The sequence below is a fragment of the Nyctereutes procyonoides genome, unplaced genomic scaffold (genome assembly GCF_905146905.1).
Source record: "Nyctereutes procyonoides isolate TBG_1078 unplaced genomic scaffold, NYPRO_anot_genome, whole genome shotgun sequence".
Lineage (NCBI taxonomy): Eukaryota > Metazoa > Chordata > Mammalia > Carnivora > Canidae > Nyctereutes > Nyctereutes procyonoides.
In genome coordinates this window covers 11,907,370-11,928,196 of record NW_026575040.1, presented here as the reverse complement: position 1 = coordinate 11,928,196, position 20,827 = coordinate 11,907,370, and the positions used below count along the sequence as shown (strand labels likewise).

Genomic DNA, 20,827 nt, shown 5'->3' with positions numbered 1-20,827 from the left:
GAGACATTTGGGGCTGTTTTATAAGAATACTGACTCATACCACTTGGTACACTTCGTTCCAGGTTGAAAACTTAAGTGCTAGGTCTGGGAATTTATGTACTATCTTGGATAATACTTCTCTTTGTAGTAGCTATTCAGTGTGTAAGTGACTAAATAAAACAGCTTTAAATTCTTTATGCAGCATGTGTCTGAAAAAGTTTGAGGCTTGCTTCATTTATGTCAGAGTTTAAGTGTCTAGGAAATCTCTTGAGTGACATCTTTAGAATTTTCCCTCTACTGTATCAGGGAACTGAATTGGTAATCCCAGCTCAAAAAGTACTTGTTGATGCTAATGTAACAGCTTAAACTGTCTAATGAAGTCTCTGTCATTCTAAGAAATAACTCTTGCCGCAAATTTAGTTTTTCCATATCATTTACAACAAATTCTTGGTCTTTTCCTTTGGTAATTCTCCCATAAGCCATGGAGAGAGGAGGTACTGTTAATAACTACCGAGGTGGTAGATATTGAGGCCAAATATCTGAAAACAGAAACTCTGACATTGAAAGTGACTGGTCAAGTAAGCAAATGATGATTTATTTTCCAAAAAGGGCCCTGAAAGGCTGAGGAGTTGTTTTCTAAAAGAAGTTGAAGAGGCTGTGACTTGACTGATCTTAGATTATTTACAAAGGCATCAATACTTTTCTCTTACAAGACTGTGTGAAAGTACTTTGCCTCATTTCCAACCAAAGAGAGGAGGAAGTAGTCAGGATGAGCTTGTTCTACCACAGAAAGCATAATGATTTTTAGTTAGATTTTGATCCAGGAAAATTGAGTTGCTGCCGAAATTAAAATGCCACCTGTAAGCCATTTCTTGAGCTGCCTGTTTTGATGTTAATCTTCAGGAAGACAAGACTCCAAGATTTTTCACTAGTTACGCTGTGAGTTTCTTGTTAAAAAGCCATTAAATACATTACATCCCCATAAACGTTTTAGTTCTGAGTCAACATGAGAAAATAGGGGATTGCAGTGCTTCTGTATCTTAAGGAATAACATTGAAGAATAAAACAAAAATGGGCTTTGAAGGCTGAGTTAAATCCATCCAGGTTCTGTTACTTGGGCAAGGTACTTAATTATTCTTTTTTTGTTTGTTTGTTTGGTACTTAATAATTCTGTATGATTTCCTCATCTGTAAAATGTGAATAAAAATAGAATTTACACCTACCATTATTGTGCTCATTAAATTCGAGTATCTGTGAAATACTTGTGAAACAAGTGTTGTAAACTGTAATCATTCTTAAGAATCAAAAAAAAAAAAACTGAGAGAATCTAATGGCTAGAAAAGTTATATTTGTTAACTCTAGAAATGGATAATATAGTTTATCAGAATCAAGCTAGTGATAAGATTGATTTGATTAATTGAAAGTCATCAAAGTAGGCACTTAATGACTTCAGTAGCATCTTATTGAACCTTCATATTCTGTTTTGTTGGGGGTTGGAGACGGAGGGGTATTAAAAATTGGGAAGCTGAGGCCTGTAAAATTTAAAATAATTTATGGTATGCATGTAATTTACTGGACATTGATGTAACAGCTGCTGTTCTTAATCATCCCATCTGCTCTCTTTTAGGGCCCAAGAGGCTTTGTTAATAATAAAAAGTCTGATTTATAATTTTAAAAAAGCAATCCATAATAAACATTTCAGAATCAAGTACATGAATGGGATAAACGGGAGTTAAAAGTTATTAAAACAAATCTGAAAGCATTCCCTTAAGATGGAAAACCAGCTGAGAAATACCTTAAGATGATTCTCAAGATACTTAAGACCTTATCTTCTTTCTGCTTCTTACTTTGTGGGTCTATATATAAAAAAGTCTAAAATTCTAAATGTATTCTCTGAATCTTTGATTGGACCTAAATCTAGATATATATCTTTTTAGTTAAAACTTTCTTAATTCTGGGATAGGATTCATTTTTCCCCTTAATAAAATGAGAGAGCCATTTTTTTGGTCCTCCTAAAACTTAAAATTATGTTAAGACTTTCTTTTTAGCAGTATGCACACATATTTTTGCATCTCATTTGACTTCAGTGGTCTTACTTGCATATTTCTAAAACTGAATAATAGAGTTGAAGCAAGTTCTTTATTTGCCTTCCCAGGAATTCTTATATGCCCATCTCTTTTTAGCAGTATGCCAGGACCACAATTAGATATGCCCTCTAAATGAAAGAGAATTGCAGATGCTACAAGGAAGGAGGAAAACAGATAAATGATAACCTCACTTCAGATTTTGGCCAAATCTGGTAACTACTACTTCCAGTAATCTGTCAGACCACAATTAGAATTGTTTCTCACTGCTCTTAATCTTGAATTGAAACTGTAGTAATTACAGAAATGGCTAGAAAAAATAAAATAGAGAGGCACCTAGGTAGCACAGTTGGTTAAGTGTCCAACTCTTGATCTCAAGGTTGTAAGTTCAGGCCCCATTTCGGGCTCCACACCTAGCCTGGAGATGACTTAAATTTAAAAAAAAAAATAAGTAATAAAATAGGGTAAAGAAGAAATAGGAGACTTGAAAAGTCATATATTGAAAAATTAGTTCTTGATTAATCAAGTCTTATTTACGTATCATCACTGGTGTTTAAGACAAAAGAATAGTAAACTTTTATTGGTATTCCAAAGTCATGGATATCAAGTGGCTTCTGATTGACAGTGATCTATAAACTACAGGGAATTATATAAATGTAAGTTATGTTTAACATTTAGACAGGAAAGGACATGTTATTTTTAGAATCCAGCCTACATCCAACATGTATCCTGAGGGAGAATAAATCAGGGTTTTTTTTTTTTATTGTGGTATAAAACATGTAAGAAAATTTACCATCATTAACCTTTTTAATTGTACTGTTCAGCAGTGTTAAGTATACTCACATTTTTATGCAACAGATCTCCAGAACTTTTTCATCCTGCAATTCTGAAACTAAATACCCAGTAAATAACAGCCCCCTTTTTTCCCCTCCCCCAAATTCCTGGTTCATTCTGCTTCCTGTTTCTGTGAATTTAACTGCTTTAGATGACCTCATATAAGTGGGATCATGCAGTATTTGTCCTTTTGTATCTGGCACAATGTCCTCAAAGTTCCTCCATGTTCTAGTATTCATCAGAATTTCCGTCCTTTTTAGAGCTGCATAGTATTTCGTTGTATGTATATACCATATTTTGTTTATCCATTCATTCCTCAGTGGACGTTTGGGTTGCTTCTACCTTTTGGCTCTTGTGAATAGTGCTGCCATGAACACAGGTGTGTAAATATCTTTTCAAGACCCTTCTTTCAGTTCTTTTAGATATATACCCAGAGGTGGGATTGCTGGATCATGTTATGATTCTAGTTTTAATTTTTTGAGGTATCTCCCTACTGTTTTTTGCACTATTTTACAGTCCTAAGACCAGTTTATTTCCTTTGTGTGTTTATAGGATAACTTCTTTAGATCTATACAGAATTTGGTAATTTTATTGAAAGCCTTCAGGAGATTGATAGTTTAGCTAGCTAATGTTTTAATCTGTACTGCAAAATGCATGGTGGCTGTTCCCAAAGATACAGCATGTCCTCAGTAAGATTTTTGATAACATCCCTTCTCTATCCTTAATCAGACTTACAAAAGTTTATCTATGTAACTATTTTTAAATGATTTACTGCTTAGTTTCTTTAGTTAATGATGTATAGGTATACATGTTCCTCTAGTGTGTAGTATTTTCTATAGGCAGTTGTCTCAAGGACTTGTTTTTGGAGCTAATGTCACATCAGGTGGTCTGATCTGATTTTACAAGATTAGTAGTTTGGCACCTGAGTGGCTTGGTCAGTTAAGTGTCTTTGGCTCAGGTCATAATCTCAGGGTCCTAGGATCAAGCCCTGCTTTGTGTTGGGCTCCCTGCTCAGCAGGAAGTCTGCTTTACCTTCTCCCTCAGCTCTCCTCATGTGTGCACTCTTTCAAATAAATAAAATCTTAAAAAAAAAAAAAAAGAAAAAGGACCAGTAGTTGAAATTCCACATTTTTCACACAGGTCTGATACATATGTTCTTTTTTTTTTTCTACACCTTTATTTATTTACTTTTCATAAGTTTAAATCCTTGAGGGGTACAGCATCACGCGGATTCTGTGGCCAGTGGCTTTCGCAGGAAGGTTGCTTCGGAATTTGGCACGAACCATGCCGCTGTTTCCATGAGCACGAGTTACTTTTCCCCAGATTACTCTGGTTTTGTTTGGTTTGCCACCAGGAGTTACTGTGTTGTTCTTTGCTTTGTAGACATAAGCACATCGCTTGCCGAGATAGAACTCCGTTTCATCTCGAGCATAAACACCTTCGATCTTAAGTAGAGCTGTGTGCTCCCTCTGGTTCCGGAGACCCCGTTTATAGCCAGCAAAAATGGCCTTGGACCAAAGCCTTCCAGACATAGTCGTCGCTTTAGGAGTCCTGTTCCCAGCAGGCCTCCACAGGCTCCAAGATGGCGGAAAGAGCTGATACATATGTTCTTGAAAAAGCTACTGGTGTTATACTCCAGGATTGATTTTAATGCTCAGCTCAGTTTGTAAACAAGTTTGATTTCTAATAAGTGTAGATTTTTCTGAAGTTATATAATCATTAATTTCTCGATCATAGAATTATACTAGCACGTAACCTAGCTTTCAAGGTTACGCGGGAATTGCTAACAAATGTAGTTATAAAGCACTTTTGGAGGTAGAGGCATGAGAGAAGACTTTTAAAGATGATTAATAAGAATTCAGCTTAAAATTTTATTTAATATTAGAGTTTGGGGCTAATGGTCAAAGCAATAAAGGTTGCAATCAGACTTCTGGTTTCTGTAGGAGTTGCTACTCTTTGCTTATTCAGTTGTTAGGGTAGTTCTGATGACTGATCAGACTGGTAGTTCTGATCATTTGTGATTTGCTTGCTTGGGAGGGAGAGGAAAAAGAACACTCCAGTTTCTCTCTTGGTCCTCAAAGCTTCTCAGCACTCTTGAGTAACTGTTGGCATAAATAAATCATGAGTAGTTGATAGTTTCTAGAGCAAGTAGCCATAAGTATCTCATCTCCAGGAAAAGCCTGTTGCACAACTTTTTTTCTGGCTTCTCTTGCTTAGTCAAATGGACAGCTGGGGCTTCTTTCTGCTTTCAGAGCAGATTTAAACTGGGTTTGCTTTTTCAAAAATAGAAATTAATGAACTAAAAAAAAATTAATGAACTCATTAGAACTTGATCCTTTTGCAGTTTTCTGGGCCTTTCTAAATTTTATTAGTTTGAAACCATAAAGATTAGGAAAATTACACCAGAGAATTCAGTATATTGTAGCTAAATTTTGGTAAATCATGGTATGCCCTTTAAGGTCTCTCATTTTCCCCACCCTTCCAACTTCCTCTTTTCTAGTTTCATTAGGCTTAGAGGGACTAGCTCAGAGGTTCTTTACCTTGTGTCACAGACTAATCCATTAGCAGTCCAGTGAACCCTATGGATCCATTCTCAGAATATTTTTATGTGTATGAAATAAGATTACAAAGGAAACCAATTATACAGAAATGCAGTTAAAAAAACATTAAAACAATTTTATGTTTGTAATGTACTTTTTAATGCTTTACATAGTAAGATCTAGGGATAGATATGACTACCATAATTTTTTTAAATAGAGATAAGCATCAATGATATTTTGATAACTAACAATTATAATGTCAAATAAAAATATCTTATTTCTATTAGTTGTAGTCTCAAGTACTGCTATGACTGTTGTGGTTTGTTGCCTATCTTTGTAATTGAAGAAAATGCTAAATTTCATTTAGAGATTAGTGAAAATGAAATCTTAATTTTATTACCATCTAAGTTCCTAGATACCCTGAATTCTGTGGCTCATGGCTCCCACGATAAGAACTCCTACTTCAACTTCTTAAGTTGTGAAGGGGGTTAAAATTGAGAAATCAGTTGGGTTAGTTGAATATTTAACCAATTCATAGAGTAAAGTTGCACCCTGTTCCCAAATCCAGTGGACACTAAATTCCATTCTCCCAAGCACAGAAGCTTTTAGTCCATCTGTGCCATTTTTGAAACGTGGTATGGGAGAGGAGTCACTATCTGTGGTAAGTAAAATAATTGCCCCCTCCCTAAGATGTACACATCCTAACTCCAGAGGCTGTGAATGTATTAGGTTACAAAGCAAAGGGGGATTAAGATTGAAGATGGAATTAAGGTTGGTAATCAGCTGACTTTAAGGTAGAGAAATTAGCCTGGGTTATCTGAGTGAGCCCAGTGTAATCACAAGGATCCTTTAAAAATGTAAGAGTGTCAAGAGAGTGACTGTGGAAGACGAGATCCACAGAAGAAAGGCGCAGAGTGTTGGATGTTGTTGGCTTTGAAGATGGAGGAAGTAGGCCATGAGCCAAGAAATCTGGATCACTTTTAGAAGCTAGAAAGATCAAAGCAACAGATTCTTCCCTGGAACCTCCACAAAGGAACATAGCCATGGTGACACCTTGATTTTAGCCCACTGAGACCTTTATTAACTTAAACAGAACTATAATAAATTTGCATTGTTAATCTGTTAAATTTGTGATGATTTTGTGTTGCAGTAGCAATAGAAAATGAATACACAACCCCACTTACCTTATTTTTCTGTGGAAGTAAAAGTGGCAAATAAAGCAGTATTTCATGCCCAGGTCTTCCACGGTGATTTTTAAAGACTTTGTGACTGCCCTGTTATCCAGGTATAACTTCTGGGCGTGACTTTTTCCTAATTGTGCTTGCCTTGTTACATTAGTATGATCACACAGTTCTGTAGCTGTCTTGCCATACTAAATTATATTAATTTTTCGCCAGAAGGTTAGTACTCTAGTTCTTCAGAAGTACAGTTTTACCTTAGCTTTTAATTTGGATTCATCCTGTAAATGCAGTTGAGAATTTAACAGTACTACCCTTTTGAGGTCCCTTGAATAATGCAAGGATTCTGCAGAGACCAAAGAGCAATTGAGCAACATAAGGAAGAATCACAGCTCAGTAACTTAAAGGGAAGTTATGCAGAATCACAATAGTACTTTTCAGGACTGAATGGATATGCAGCTATGAGGCACAGCAAACCCAGGCCTTTTCCCTGAGCTAAGAACATTGTGTTAGTGGCCTGGCCTCGTGGTTTGAGGCTGGTAATTGGTGAGGAATACCTGTATACTCTTTACACAAATGCTCTCTCACTGTAGTTCTTTCTAGTGCCTCTCTGAGAGTTAGATTAGGCTGTGTGCCTTGGAATTATAAACAGAAATACTTGAACTTTTAAATAGGCTTATCACTGGAACCACCTGCTAGAATTAATAGCCAAAAGGAGTCAGAAAGGGTAGATATCCTAACCTAGGATTCTGTCACTGAGGAAAGCATGCCTCCTTTATTTCAGAGGAGGGGGCAGGGGAAGGTGGAGGGACAGGGGAAGTAGGCAGGGTGTTGTTTTGCTTTACTAACTATATCACAAACGTACTGTTTTCATCATAGAAAATATTTTTATCTGTTGCCTAGAAATTTAGCTCCATTTAAATAGATGGATACTTTGTGATTTGTGGACAATTCAGAGATTTTAAAAATACGAATTATAAGCAAAGGTTATTTTTAGTATTTTTAGTATTTTGCAATTCATTGTAATCAATATGCCTCTTCACTTCTTCCCCCAAAATGAGTCCTCCCTGAAATTTTCTTTTTTTAAGATTTTATTTATTTATTTATTTATTTATGAGAAAAAGTCAACAAGCGAACATGCACATGCATGTGCGCAGGAGCAGGGGGAGGAACAGAGGCAAAGGCAGATGCAGACTCCCTGCCTGCTGAGCAGGGAGCACGAAGCAGGGCTCAATCTTGGGACTCCGAGATCATGATCTGAGCTGAAGACAGATGCTTAACCAACTGAGCCACCCAGGGACCTGTGAAATTTTAACTGTTGATTCAAAATTAGCTTTTTCTTTATTATTTACTTTTTAAAGTAGGCTCCACCCTTAGCATGGAACCCATGGTGGGGCTTGAAATCATAGCCCTAAGACCCAAGGTAAGATCAAGAGTCAGATGCTTAACTAGCAGAGCTGCCCAGATGCCCCAAAATAGCTTTTTGTCGTTGTTGTTAGTTGTTTATCTATCAAGAGAAACTATTCTGTTACCCAGTATTCGTGTTTCATAGTTAAGGAACACAGGTCAGTGACAAACTTCAGTGGAACTCAGCCCAAAGAAATTCTTTCTGTTCCAGAATCACCTTGTACTCTTGAGGATACCAGCCTTCTTCATCTCCTCAAAATCTTTCATGGAATCATAATTTCTGTAGAAGAAGGCATATGCCTTCTTCCTGGTTCAGCTACAGCAAACGTATAGAAAGCTGCAACCCCCATTGATACAGCAAACATTCCAGCAATATGAAATCACAGACGCTTGGCCCAGAAGGCCTCGCATCTGAGGTTTCGTCAAAGCACTTGAAGTCATGGTAGTTATTTCCTCAACACCAGCCTCAAACCCAACATCCTTCCTAACAGAAATGGACCCAAAATTGGCTATTTAATATAAATTAATAAGACTGATTAAAAATTAGATTTTTAATCTTGGCCCAATTATTTGAAATGTGTTATAATGCCCAGGTATTTATTTTGATGACTCTAGTCTCATGGAAGACTTATTTTCTATTAACAGTTCTGTCTTGGGATGCCTGGGTAGCTCAGTGGTTGAGCGTCTGCCTTTGGCTCAGGTCGTGATCCCAGGGTCCTAGAATCGAGTCTCACCTGGGCTCCCTGCGGGGAGCCTGCTTCTCCCTCTGCCTGTGTCTCTGCCCCTCTCTCTGTGTGTCTCATGAATAAATAAAATCTTAAAAAAAAAAAACAGTTCTGTGTGAATGTAGGATACTTTGTCCATTTCTCATACTTAAAAGTAGTTCTCAGCTTTTATTGAATCTGATTTTAAGTAAAACTTGAGAATATTATGCCTCAAAGACCAGTTTTATGTTGGGTACTCCCCAGCCTGAAGAAATAAGCCTAGCTTGTCCAGTGCAATTATTCAACTGAAAATAAATTTGGTAATGCCCAAAATAAAACAGACATGAAAAGAGATAAAGTAAGGTAGGGGTACTATACAATATGCCTGAGAGAGGGTTATAGAAGAAACTTAGGTATACTTATGTAAGAAAAGTGTACATATGAGTGCTGACTCAGCATAGAAAAATGAGCAAAGGACATCTAGACAAGTCACAGGGGCTCAAATGGCCAGTAAACATGCGGAAACAAGACTTCACCAGTCAACCTGGCAAAGATTTTTTAAAAGAAAAAAAAAAGAGACTTCGGGGTACCTGGCTTGCTCAGTCAGTAGAGCATGTGATTCTCAATCATGGGGTTGTAAATTCAAGCCCCATATTGGGTGTAGAGATTACCTTAAAATCTTGGAGATGGGCAGCCTGGGTGGCTCAGCGGTTTAGCGCTGCTTTCGGCCCGAGGCCTGATCCTGGAGACCTGGGATCGAGTCCTATGTGGGGCTCCCTGCATGGAGCATGCTTCTCCCTCTGCCTGTGTCTCTGCCTCTCTCTCTCTGTATCTCTCAAGAATTAATAAATAAATAAAATCTAAAATCTTGGAGATAAAAAGAGAATGTTTAATGTTGCTGTGGGTGCAACACTCTTATTAGACATTAGGGGTGGAATGTATAAATTGATGGTCTTTCTGGAAGTCAGCAGAGGCTCTGAAAAATTTATGTCCAATAATTCTACTTAGGAATTTATCCCAAGAGAGCCTGGGTGGCTGTCAGTTAAGATCTGCCTTTGGGGATCCCTGGGTGGTGCAGCAGTTTAGCGCCTGCCTTTGGCCCAGGGCGCGATCCTGGAGACCCGGGATCAAATCCCACGTCGGGCTCCCGGTGCGTGGAGCCTGCTTCTCCCTCTCCTTGTGTCTCTGCCTCTCTCTCTCTCTCTCTCTCTCTCTCTCTCTCTCTCTCTGACTATCATAAATAAATAAAAATTAAAAAAAAAAAATCTGCCTTTGGCTCAGGTCATGATCCCAAGGTCCTGGGATTGTGTCCCGCATCAGGCTCTCTGCTGAGCAGGAGGTCTGCTTCTCCCTGTCCCTCTCCCTCCTGCTCATGTTCATGCTCTCTCAAATAAATAAAATCTTTAAAAGAATATCCCAAAGAAATATTCAGATGTGGACCTATATATAGGGATGAACATCATAGCATTATTTGTGCTAATAAAAACCTGGGAACTGAAAGTGTGATTTTTGTCCAACTCTTGATGACATGAAAAAAAGATTCAGATGGTGGAGGTGGTGGGGAACAGACTACAAAGCTTATATACATAGCAGATTAATTTTATAAAAGAACTACAGAGGAGAGAAAAGAGGAAGAATAAATATAGTAACCAGTCTATCTTCAGCTTTCTATGAACACAGCCATGAATACTTTGATTTGGGGGATGAAATCCCAGAGTATATCTGAGGTGCAGTTTTTTGTTCTCACAGGTAGTTATTACCTAGCATACTGAGGGAGCATACGTCTTTGTTTTCATCACAGTTCTAGTCTAGGAACTAATCTAGAAAAGATTAAAACCCAAGACACATTAAGGATATATATGTATATAATTCATGGTTTGGGCTTGAAGGGAGTCTGGTAGAGAAAGAGAGACAGGTGGCCATTCTCTAGTAGTCTTTGGAGTGTCTTGTCCATCTGAGTCTGTCTCTTCTGATTATTATAAGAAAAGGCAAGCTGCTGTTATCTTTAGTCTTTAAACTTCCAAGTTTAGGGACTCCTGGGTAGCTCAGTGATTGAATGTCTACCTTCTGCTCAAGGTGTGATGCTAGAGTCCTGGGATCGAGTCCCGCATCAGACTCCCTGCATGGAGCCTGCATCTCCTCCCTCTGCCTCTCTGTCTCTCATGAATAAATAAATAAAATCTTAAAAAATAAATAAACTTCCAAGTTTAGATGATGAATCAGAAATGGAAAGCTGGCTATATTCATCTCTGTATCACAAGAATGGGTTCTTCCAGGGTTTTTTTCTTTTTAATGGCTAAATTCTAACGTGTGCTTTTCCTGTTGCTTTAGTCTCCGTGGGCTACTCTTAAATTACATTTAATTATATATATGATATATACAATATGTTATTATATAACTTTATTATATAATATATACTTTTATGTAACATATACTTTTATATATTATAATATTACATTTAATTTCCATATAGTTATAATAAAATATAAATATATTATGAAATATAATTGTATTAGAAAATACAAGTTTTTTATATATATATCTTTATGTATTTTTTTTTAATGGCTAAATTCTAATGTGTGCCTTTCCTGTTGCTTTAGTCTCCCTGGTGGGCTACTAGTAAATTACATATAATTATATATATATATATTATGATTTTATTATATAATTCAATTTCATTTAATTATATATATAAAATCATATTTTAGAATTATATTTCATTTTATATATATATATATATAAATCTCCTTATGTCTTGAGTTTTTTTTTTTTTTTTTTTTTTATGTCTTGAGTTTTAATCTCTCCTAGATCTCCATTTAGAAATGACTGGTATCAGTGAGAATGAATAAAATCAAACAGCTTTTGGTGAGGTCCCCATACTGTCCAAGAGCACAAGAGTAAAGAAATGTATATGTAGGAAAGTAGTTGGCAACGTATGAGGCAAAAGGGAGCTGTGGATTTTGCCTTATTATTTATTTGTTGTCTTTTTCTCTGCAGTAATTTTGTTGTTGTTGTTGAAGATTGGGTAGGAATTTCTTTCCCTAAGGTTGGCCCCAGTACTGGGATGAAGCTGTTTGCATGGCAAATTCAGAATACCTAATATATCATTTGTCATTTTACTTCATTAGGTTGGGTCAGAAAAGGCCTGTTTCTAAGGAACAAATTCCCTCAGATTTGTTAAGGAAATGTTTCATAAAAGATTCCTTAAGTCAGGTCTTTTAACTGATTTGGCCTTGGGGTCTGATTTCAAAAACCCTGCAATACCACACCATGGCTTTTGAAGCCAGATTCCCAGCATTCTGTTCATGTTCTGCACAATCCAGCTTTGTTCACTCTGGTACCGGTCTGGGCCCCACCCAACCCTTGTTTGTGAGTGATCACTGAGCTTTTTGATAAAGGCCATCAACTGACTTTATTTTTACCATGTGCCCACTAGGCGAAGCATGACTGGTTTTTATTTTGCTAGCCTGGCATGGGTGTGGTTGAAAATTGTGTCTGGGAAGTTAGGGATAGAAATATAACTTATATTTAGGAAGAGCATTAGATAGAAATTGTTATACCTTCCTTTGCCTGTCAGGGGGTAAGTAATACCTACACAGCTGGGTTTCTGTGAACAGTTTAGCCAAGGCCACACAGTAAGCCAGGATCAGAGCTTGAATTCTGCACTCCAGTGTGGTGTCCTAGTCATTGGAATGTGCCCCTTCAGCATGTGAAAGAATAAAGGTCATCAAGTGAGAAGGAGAAATGCATATGGACAGGTTCTTTTGAAAATTATCTGTGTGTACACATGTCAATATCATGTGCTTTGGGGTTAGGGCATTTCATCAAGGTTATGGTGTTAGAAATTAACTCCGAAATGTGTGAGTTTATTTTAGCTCTGTGATTACTTGTGCAGCACTTACATCACTAATGTCGATTTGCTGCTTATTGAACTGGCTGAATCGTGAGCCTGTCTTCCACTAAACACCTATGGATGCAACTGAGGGATGCATTAAAAGTCAGTTTCTAGGTTTGTTTTTTAACAGTACTGTTTTATTCAGAGTATCTCTTCGTTTTCAGAGTAAGCCCCAGTCTCCAAAGAGAATTGCTTCCCTTCCTATCAACAATGGCTCCAAAGAAAATGGGATCCACGAGGAACAAGACCAAGAGCCCCAGGATCTCTTTGCAGGCAAGTATGGACTCAAAACATACTAGGAGTCTTCGCAGTCGCTGAGTTAAAACACACAAGATGTATACTGGAAACATAACTCAGGACTCCTGCGTGGCTCAGTGGTTAAGCGCCTCCCTTCGGCCCAGGGTATGATCCTGGAGTCCTGGGATCGAGTCCCACATAGGGTTCCCTGCATGGAGCCTACTTCTCCCTCTGCCTGTGTCTCTGCCTCTCTCTGTGTCTCTCATGAATAAATAAATAAAATCTTAAAAAAAAAAAAAAGGAAACATAACTCTATGTAAGGATATGCTTGTGGAGGATTCCAAATCATGTAGAATGTAGCCCCTGCTGTCAAGATTCTGACAAGTTTAGGGAGTAAAACCTAAACATACAGATAGTTAGGCTACTACTAAGCAATGTAATTGTGGCAGGAAGAATGCTATAAATACTAAGTGTCTGATCTTCGTTTGAGATCAGACTAAAATAGTATTTTTAGACTTATGACCAAGATACATAGTAAGAATTACATTTTGTGTCATAATCCAAAATGTATACGTACTTATAAAACTGACATAAAAATTTTATTAGGTGACTTGCCTTTGCTACTTTCAGTAAAATCTGAAATATCCTGTTGTTTCTCCTTTCTTTTTTTTTTTTTATTTTATTTATTTATTCATGAGAGACACAGAGAAAGAGAGAGAGAGAGGCAGAGACACAGGCAGAGGGAGAAGCAGGCTCCATGCAGGAAGCCCGACGTGGGACTCGATCCCGGGTCTCCAGGATCATGCCCTGGGCCAAAAGTGGCGCTAAACCACTGAGCCACCCGGGTTGCCCTCTCCTTTCTTTTTTTAATGCTATTTGCAACCCATTGAATTGATTTCACAGTTTACCAATGAGCCGCATCCTGCAATTGAAAAACACTAATATGGAGTAAGGTTTCTTAACCTTGGCACGATTAACATTTTGGGCCCAATAATTTTTTGTTGAGAGGGGCTCCCTGTTCCCAACAGGGGGTGATTCCTCTCCCCCCGACCCCCGGAAGACACTTGGCAATGGTAAGAGATATTTTTGGTTGTCCCATCTGGGAGGGCTATTGGCATCTGGTGGATAGAGGCTATAAATGCTGTTAAACACCCTACAGTGGACAAGACAGCCCCGCCCAAAAAAGAATTATCTAGCTAGGGACTGACGCCTGGGTGGCTCAATGGTTGAGCATCTGCCTTAGGCTCAGGGCATGATCCAGGAGTCTGGGGATCGAGTCCCACATCAGGCTCCCTGCAAGGAGCCTGCTTCTCCTTCTGCCTGTGTCTCTGCCTCTTTCTCTGTGTCTCTCACAAATAAAGTCTTAAAAAAAAAAAAAGAATTACCCAGCTCAAAATGTCAGTAGTGCCCATACTGAGTAATTGATCTAGAATACCCTTGGAAGACTTCCTGGAAGAACGATTTATGTAGGAGAAAAGGAGAAAGGATACATATGGTTGGGCAGAGAATATAAAAGTACATTTGAAGGCCAGTAAAATAAACTTGGTGGGCCAGAGCAGGGAGTTTGTAGAAAAGCCATGGAAGATAAGGCTTTAAATGTAGTTTAGGAGGATTTTAGACATCAGTAATAATTAGTTTGAATTTTATCCTACTGTCAGTTAAGAGCCATTGGCAGTTTTGAATAAAAAAAACTGATATGTTTTTTTTTGTTGTTGTTTTGGTTTTTCTTAAGATTTTATTTATTTATTCATGAGAGACACAGAGAGAGAGAGAGAGGCACAGACACAGGCAGAGGGAGATGCAGGCTCCATGCACGGAGCCCAACGTAGGACTCGATCCCAGGTCTCCAGGATCAGGCCCTGGGCCGAAGGCAGTGCTAAACCACTGAGCCATCTGTGCTGCCCAAGAAAGTGATATGGATAATGTTTTAAGAAGACTGATCTAGTGGGATTATATAAAATGTATTGCAGTAGAGAAAAACTGGATACTTCAGAAAGCAATCACAAATTTGTTCAAGATGAAATGGCGGGGCAGCCTGGGTGGCTCAGCGGTTTAGTGCCGCCTTCAGCCCAGGGTATGATCCTGGAGACCTGGGATCGAGTCCCACGTCGGGCTTCCTGCATGGAGCCTGCTTCTCCCTCTGCCTGTGTCTGTCTGTTCCTTTCTCTCTGTGTCTCTCATGAATAGATAAATAAAGTCTTTAAAAAAAAAAAAAAGAATGAAATGGCAAAGACCAAAAATGAGATGATGTAAGTGGGAAGGGAAAAGTGAAAACTTTTCAAAAGAAAAATCAGCAAAATTTGGTGTTTATGTTTAGATATAATGAACGTCCAAAATTGAGGGTTGAAAACAGAGTCAGGGGCACCCCCGGTGGCGCAGCGGTTTAGCGCTGCTTGCAGCCGAGGGCGTGATCCTAGAGACCCAGAATTGAGTCCCACGTCAGGCTCTCTGTATGGTGCCTGCTTCTCCCTCTGCCTGTGTCTCTGCCTCTCTCTCTCTCTCTCTCTATGAATAAATAAATAAAATATTTTTTTAAAATATTAAAAAAAAAAGAAAATAGAGTCAAAGGTTTTAAGTACAAGGGTTAAGAAGAAAATGGTACCATTGTGAGAACTACATCCTAAAAGAAGAAACTGGGGGCACCTGGGTGACTCAGTTGGTTGAGTATCTGACTCTTGATCTCAGCTAAGGTCTTGATCTCAGAGTCCTGAGTACCATGCTGGGGGTGAGGTGTCAGGGGGCCTACTTAATAAATGAAGGGGTGCCTGGGTGGCTCAGTTGGTTAAGCATCTGCCTTTGACTCAGGTCATGATCTCCAGGTCCTGGGATTGAGCCACATATAGGGCTCCCTCCTCAGCGGGGTGTCTGTTTCTCCCTCTGCCTCAGCCCCTCCCCACCTTATGCTTGCACACTCTCTCTTAAATAAATAAATAAAATCTTTAAAAGGGGGGTGGCCACTTGGTTGGCTCAGCAGTTGAGTGTCTGCCTTTGGCTCAGGTCGTGATCCTGGGATCCTGGGATTGAGTCCCACATCACGTTCCCCACAGGGAGCCTGCTTCTCCCTCTGCCTATGTCTGTGCCTCTCTCTCTGTCGCTCATGAATAAATAAATAAAATCATTAAAAAAAAAATATTTGGGGCAGGGGGGCACCTGGGTGGCTCAGTTAAGCAACTGGCTCTTGATTTCGGCTTAGGTCATTCCTGGGTTTGTGAGATCCAGCCTGGCCTTGGGCTCCGCATTTTTTTTTAAGATTTTATTTATTTATTTATTTATTTATTCATTCATTCATTCATTCATGAGAGACAGAGAGAGAGAGAGGCAGAGACACAGGCAGAGGGAGAGGCAGGCTCCATGCAGGGAGCCTGATGTGGGACTCGATCCCTGGACTTCAGGATCACACCCTGAGCCAAAGGCAGATGCTCAACCGCTGAGCCACCCAGGCATCCCGGCCTCCGCATTCTACACCAAGTCTGCCTGTCCCTCCCCTTCTGCTCCTCTCCCCACTTGTGCCTGCAATCTCTCTCTCTCTCTCTTTCTCTGTTTCTCTCTGTCTCTCTCTCAGATAAATAAAATCTTTTTTTTTTTTAAGATTTTGTTTTTATTTTTTCATGAGAGACACAGAGAGAGGCAGAGACACAGGCAGAGGGAGAAGCAGGCTTCATGCAGGGAGCCTGATGTGGGACTTGATCCCGGGTCTCCAGGATTAGGCCTTGGGCCAAAGGCAGTGCTAAACCGCTAAGCCACCTGGGCTGCCCAATAAAATCTTGTAAAAAAAGGGAGATTCTTTCTCCCTTTCCCTCTGTCTGTCCCCTCTGCTCCCCCATGTGTGCTTCCTCTCTCTCTCTCTCTCTCTCTCTCTCTCTCTCTCTCTCTCAAAATACTAAATCTTAAAAAGGAATACCTAAGATAAGACATTTAGTTTAGGACTTGAGTAGCTTCTCAGAATTTTTAGATATTGATTGTGGAAATTTAAATGTTCTAGTTTTATTTGCCACACAATTAGTTTCGTGATGGAGCCCAAAGGCTTTTCTATCACTCTTTTCAAGTTTTGGCATCTTTGTCCCATGAATGTCAGTAGAAAATGCACAGTTCTTCAAAGGACTTTCAGTAGCAGTTAATAAGCCAAAGATTTTAAATGAGAAGTACCTCCTGTTTCATTTCCAAACTCATTTATTAACTTAATATTTACTTGGGACCTGCATGGTCTGAATATCTTCAACATCTTTCTGCTGGTTACTTGCTCCAAAGAATACTACCATCCTGAGGTATTTATTATGTGTACTTTGTTTTGTTTTGTACTCCCATACCATGGTCAGATTATATTACCATCTCTCTTCTTTTCCTGATAAGAGACCAAGTTCCAAGAGTGTGGCAATCATGTTTGTATACATGATTCACATTTAATGATTAGAACATTCATCTAGGACTTAGTCATGCCTTATAGTCCCCCATCTCTCGTTTCATTTTAGTTCCAAATGAAAGTCTAGAAAAGAAAAGAAATAGGAGCACCTGGGTGGCTTAGTTGGTTAAGCATCTGACTTTGGCTCAGATCATGATCTTGGGGTCCTGGGATTGAGCCCCACATCTGGCTCCCTGCTCAGTGGGGAGTCTGCTTGTTCCTCTCCTTCCTTCCCTGTCCCTCCCCCCATCATCTCTCTGTCTCTCAAGTAAATAAATAAGATCTTTTAAAAAATAAGAAAGAGAAATAGCTTCTTTGAATTCCCTAGAACTAAAATTGCATACCTACTGACTAGGCCAAACTCAAATAGATATTATGTTTTTCTTTACTAAAGAAGAAAAAAACCTTTGGTTTTAGGTTTTGAACTTCTAATGCTATTGCTCTAAGTTGAAAGTGTGTTCTTTTTATTAGTCAAAAAAAATTTGTCTAAAAATGGTGCCTTCTGCTCTTCTAAAGTCCATCTCTAGAACACTTAAGAGAATGAGTTGTTTTGCTCAACTGAGATGTTCTCAGATAGACAAAGGTGGCTTTTAAGCACCATTTTTCACAACTATGGACTATTAGAAGGATTTTCAGATATTACATCTTTTTATCCCCCTTGGACAAATGTATCAAACATAACTTTGCAAGATGATCTAAAAACTGTTATTGTAAAGAGTTATTAGGGATCCCTGGGTGGCGCAGCGGTTTGGCGCCTGCCTTTGGCCCAGGGCGCGATCCTGGAGACCCGGGATCGAATCCCACGTCAGGCTCCCGGTGCATGGAGCCTGCTTCTCCCTCTGCCTGTGTCTCTGCCTCTCTCTCTCTCTGCATGACTATCGTAAATAAAAAAAAAAGTTATTAAACTGCTAAAACAACATTGCCATTCTCAGGTGTAGCAAATAGTACCTTTTCCCAAGTGTTACTATCTTTGTATATTGGGTCTATTTTTTCTAGCTTACCAGTTTTCCTTTCTTTGATGTCATTTTTTGCTGTCAATACACCCACATTTAGCTGAACTTACTCCTCTTTTCCAAAGTTCTAGCAGGAATAAGTAGAGTTTATATAAGATTTTAAAGGAATATTCCTCAGAGTAAAATAAGTTGGTACGCTGACTTTGTAGTCTTTTGCTTAATATCTGGTTCTTGCCTAAATCTTAGGGAGGAGAGGGTAGCCAAGTAGCTATAAGAAGTGGGAGAGATTCTTCCATCAGGCCTGTGCTAGAGTACTTCCCTTGCTGTCTTCCCCTTTTATCCATGTAAATTCTTACTTTTTCTTGTTCTGTTTACCTGGACCAGATTTCACAACTCTTGTTCTCAGTTTGAAAATGTGTAAGTATTGAGAGTGGTTGCTATTGTTTTTGTCTCTTAGCTTATAGAACTGAAATTTAGCCATCAAAAACCCTTTATTGATCTTCATTATAGAATATCAACTTTTGTTTTAGATGCCACAGTGGAGCTCTCTCTGGACAGCTCACAAAATAATCAGAAGAAGGTGCCAGCCAAAATGCTCATTTCTCTTCCTCCACAGGAAGCCACAAATTCTTCTAAGCCCCAGCCAAGCTATGAAGAGGTGAGAATTTGTGCTATTGGTCTTGTTTCTTTTGGATTTTTAGGACTGTGCTGCCAGTCTGAAGTTCAGTTGACTATGAACCTTGAGAAAATATTTATGATTCTTGAAGAATGAAGAAGGCATTTTTCATTAATGGACAGTGAGAATCCCATGAAGAACTCTTTCTTGGGGCATCTGGGTGGCTCGGTCAGTTAAGTACCTGCCTTCAACTTGGGTTGCAATCCCAGGGTCCGGTGATAGGGCCTTGCATTGGGCTCCCTGCTCAGTGGGGAACCTGCTTCTCCTGCTCCCTCTGCTGTTCTCCCAGCTTGTGTTCTCTGATTCTCTCTCTCTCAAATAAACCTTAAAACCAAACAGAACACCTCTTGGGTAGAGTATCACCCAGAGGATAGCACAGAGGCTTCGATGAACACTAATGATAATTAGTATTTGAAGCTTCCATATTCAAGAGTATAGGCTTTCCTTATTGCCTCCGTAGCCCAACAGAGGCAAATCTTACAAAATCTAGTAATTATGCATTATGATCAAAATAACGTTGTTGTTTTTTTAAAGATTTTATTTATTCATGAGATACACACACAGAGAGAGAGAGGCAGAGGGAGAAGCAGGCTCCTAGCAGGGAGCCTGATGTGGGACTCAATCCCGGGTCTCCAGGGTCACGCCCTGGGCTGAAGGTGGCGATAAACCACTGAGCCACCTGGGCTGCCCCAAAATAAGGTTTTAAGAGAATAGATGTAACAGACTTATAAGCAGACTTCAAAGTGTGAAAGTTGATTCCTTGGGATTTGGGAAATGGACAGAACTAAACTGATGTATAGAAGGTTATAGCTTGATGATGTTTTTTTGATACATAGTAATTGCAGGGTAAAATTCATAGCCTTTTTGGTGTATTAATTTTCATGGTTTGTCTTCTCTTTAAAAGCTAGAGGAAGAAGAACAGGAAGACCAATTTGATTTGACAGTTGGTATAACTGATCCTGAAAAGATAGGTAAGTATACTTGGGACTCCTTCTGATATTAGGATGTGGCCAAGGAGAGCATAGCTAGCTAATTTCTACACAGTTACCTCTAGAGCGAATTAGCCAACATGAAGTGTTTCATCATTATCTTTCCTGTAAGATTATACCCCTTGCTATGCTTTTAAGGCCAGAAATAGCAGTTACCTAGTACTTTATTAGGCTTTTCTTTGCTTTTGGGGAAAAAAAATCAGAGACATAAATACCACTAGAATCCCTTTTAAAAGTTTTTTATTTCTTTTTAGAGAGAGCACACATGAGCAGGGAGGAGGGGACAGGGCAGTGGGAGAGGGAGAGGGAATCTTAAGCAGGCTCCACACCCAGCACCGAGCCCAACACGGGGCTCAGTCTCACTGAGATCATGACCTGAGCTGAAGTCAAGAGTCCGTCTCGGGAATCCTGGGTGGCTCAGTGGTTGGGTGCCTGCCTTTGGCTCAGGTCTTGATCCCGGGATCAGGGATTGAGTCCAGCATTAGGCTCCCTCTGCCTTGTCTCTGCCTCTCTCTCTCTTTCTCTCTCTCTCTGTCTGTGTCTCTCATGAGTAAATAAATAAATCTTTAAAAAAAAGAAAAAGAAAAAAGTCCATTTCTTAACTGACTGACCCAACCAGGGGCCCCCAAAATTTTATTTTTAAGTATTCTCTACACCTAATGTGGTGCTTAAAACCTACAACTCTGAGATCAAGAGTCACATGTTCCACTGACTGAGCCAGCCAGGCACCTCAGAATCTTTTTTTAAGAACCCAACTGTTAAAAAAAAAAAAAAAAAAAAAAAGGACCCAAATGTTGCTTTCTCCCACAGAATTGATGAGACCATTTTACTCTTTTTTTTTTGAAGTCATACATTCCATTTAAGTATCCTAAAAGAGGGGCATCACATTAATATGATATAATCCAATCACATTTGAATTCCATGTGAGCCTGGGTGGCTCAGCGGTTTAGTG

The 20,827-nt window shown here is 39.1% G+C and overlaps 2 protein-coding genes across 2 annotated transcripts in view; one reads left to right on the top strand and one right to left on the bottom strand.

The window, feature by feature from the left end:
• Positions 1-20,827, top strand: part of SNX1 (sorting nexin 1) — a 38,922-nt gene that overhangs the window by 1,047 nt on the left and 17,048 nt on the right. Inside the window, exons 2-4 of the mRNA XM_055319981.1 lie at positions 12,786-12,894; positions 18,741-18,868; positions 19,791-19,857. Coding sequence (XP_055175956.1) covers positions 12,786-12,894; positions 18,741-18,868; positions 19,791-19,857 — 304 coding nt within the window. The remainder of the gene's footprint in view (positions 1-12,785; positions 12,895-18,740; positions 18,869-19,790; positions 19,858-20,827) is intronic.
• Positions 4,072-4,489, bottom strand: LOC129506332 (60S ribosomal protein L35a-like). The gene has a single exon (XM_055319982.1). It carries the CDS (start codon positions 4,427-4,429, stop codon positions 4,097-4,099), a length of 333 nt encoding a protein of 110 aa, XP_055175957.1. The 5' UTR covers positions 4,430-4,489; the 3' UTR covers positions 4,072-4,096.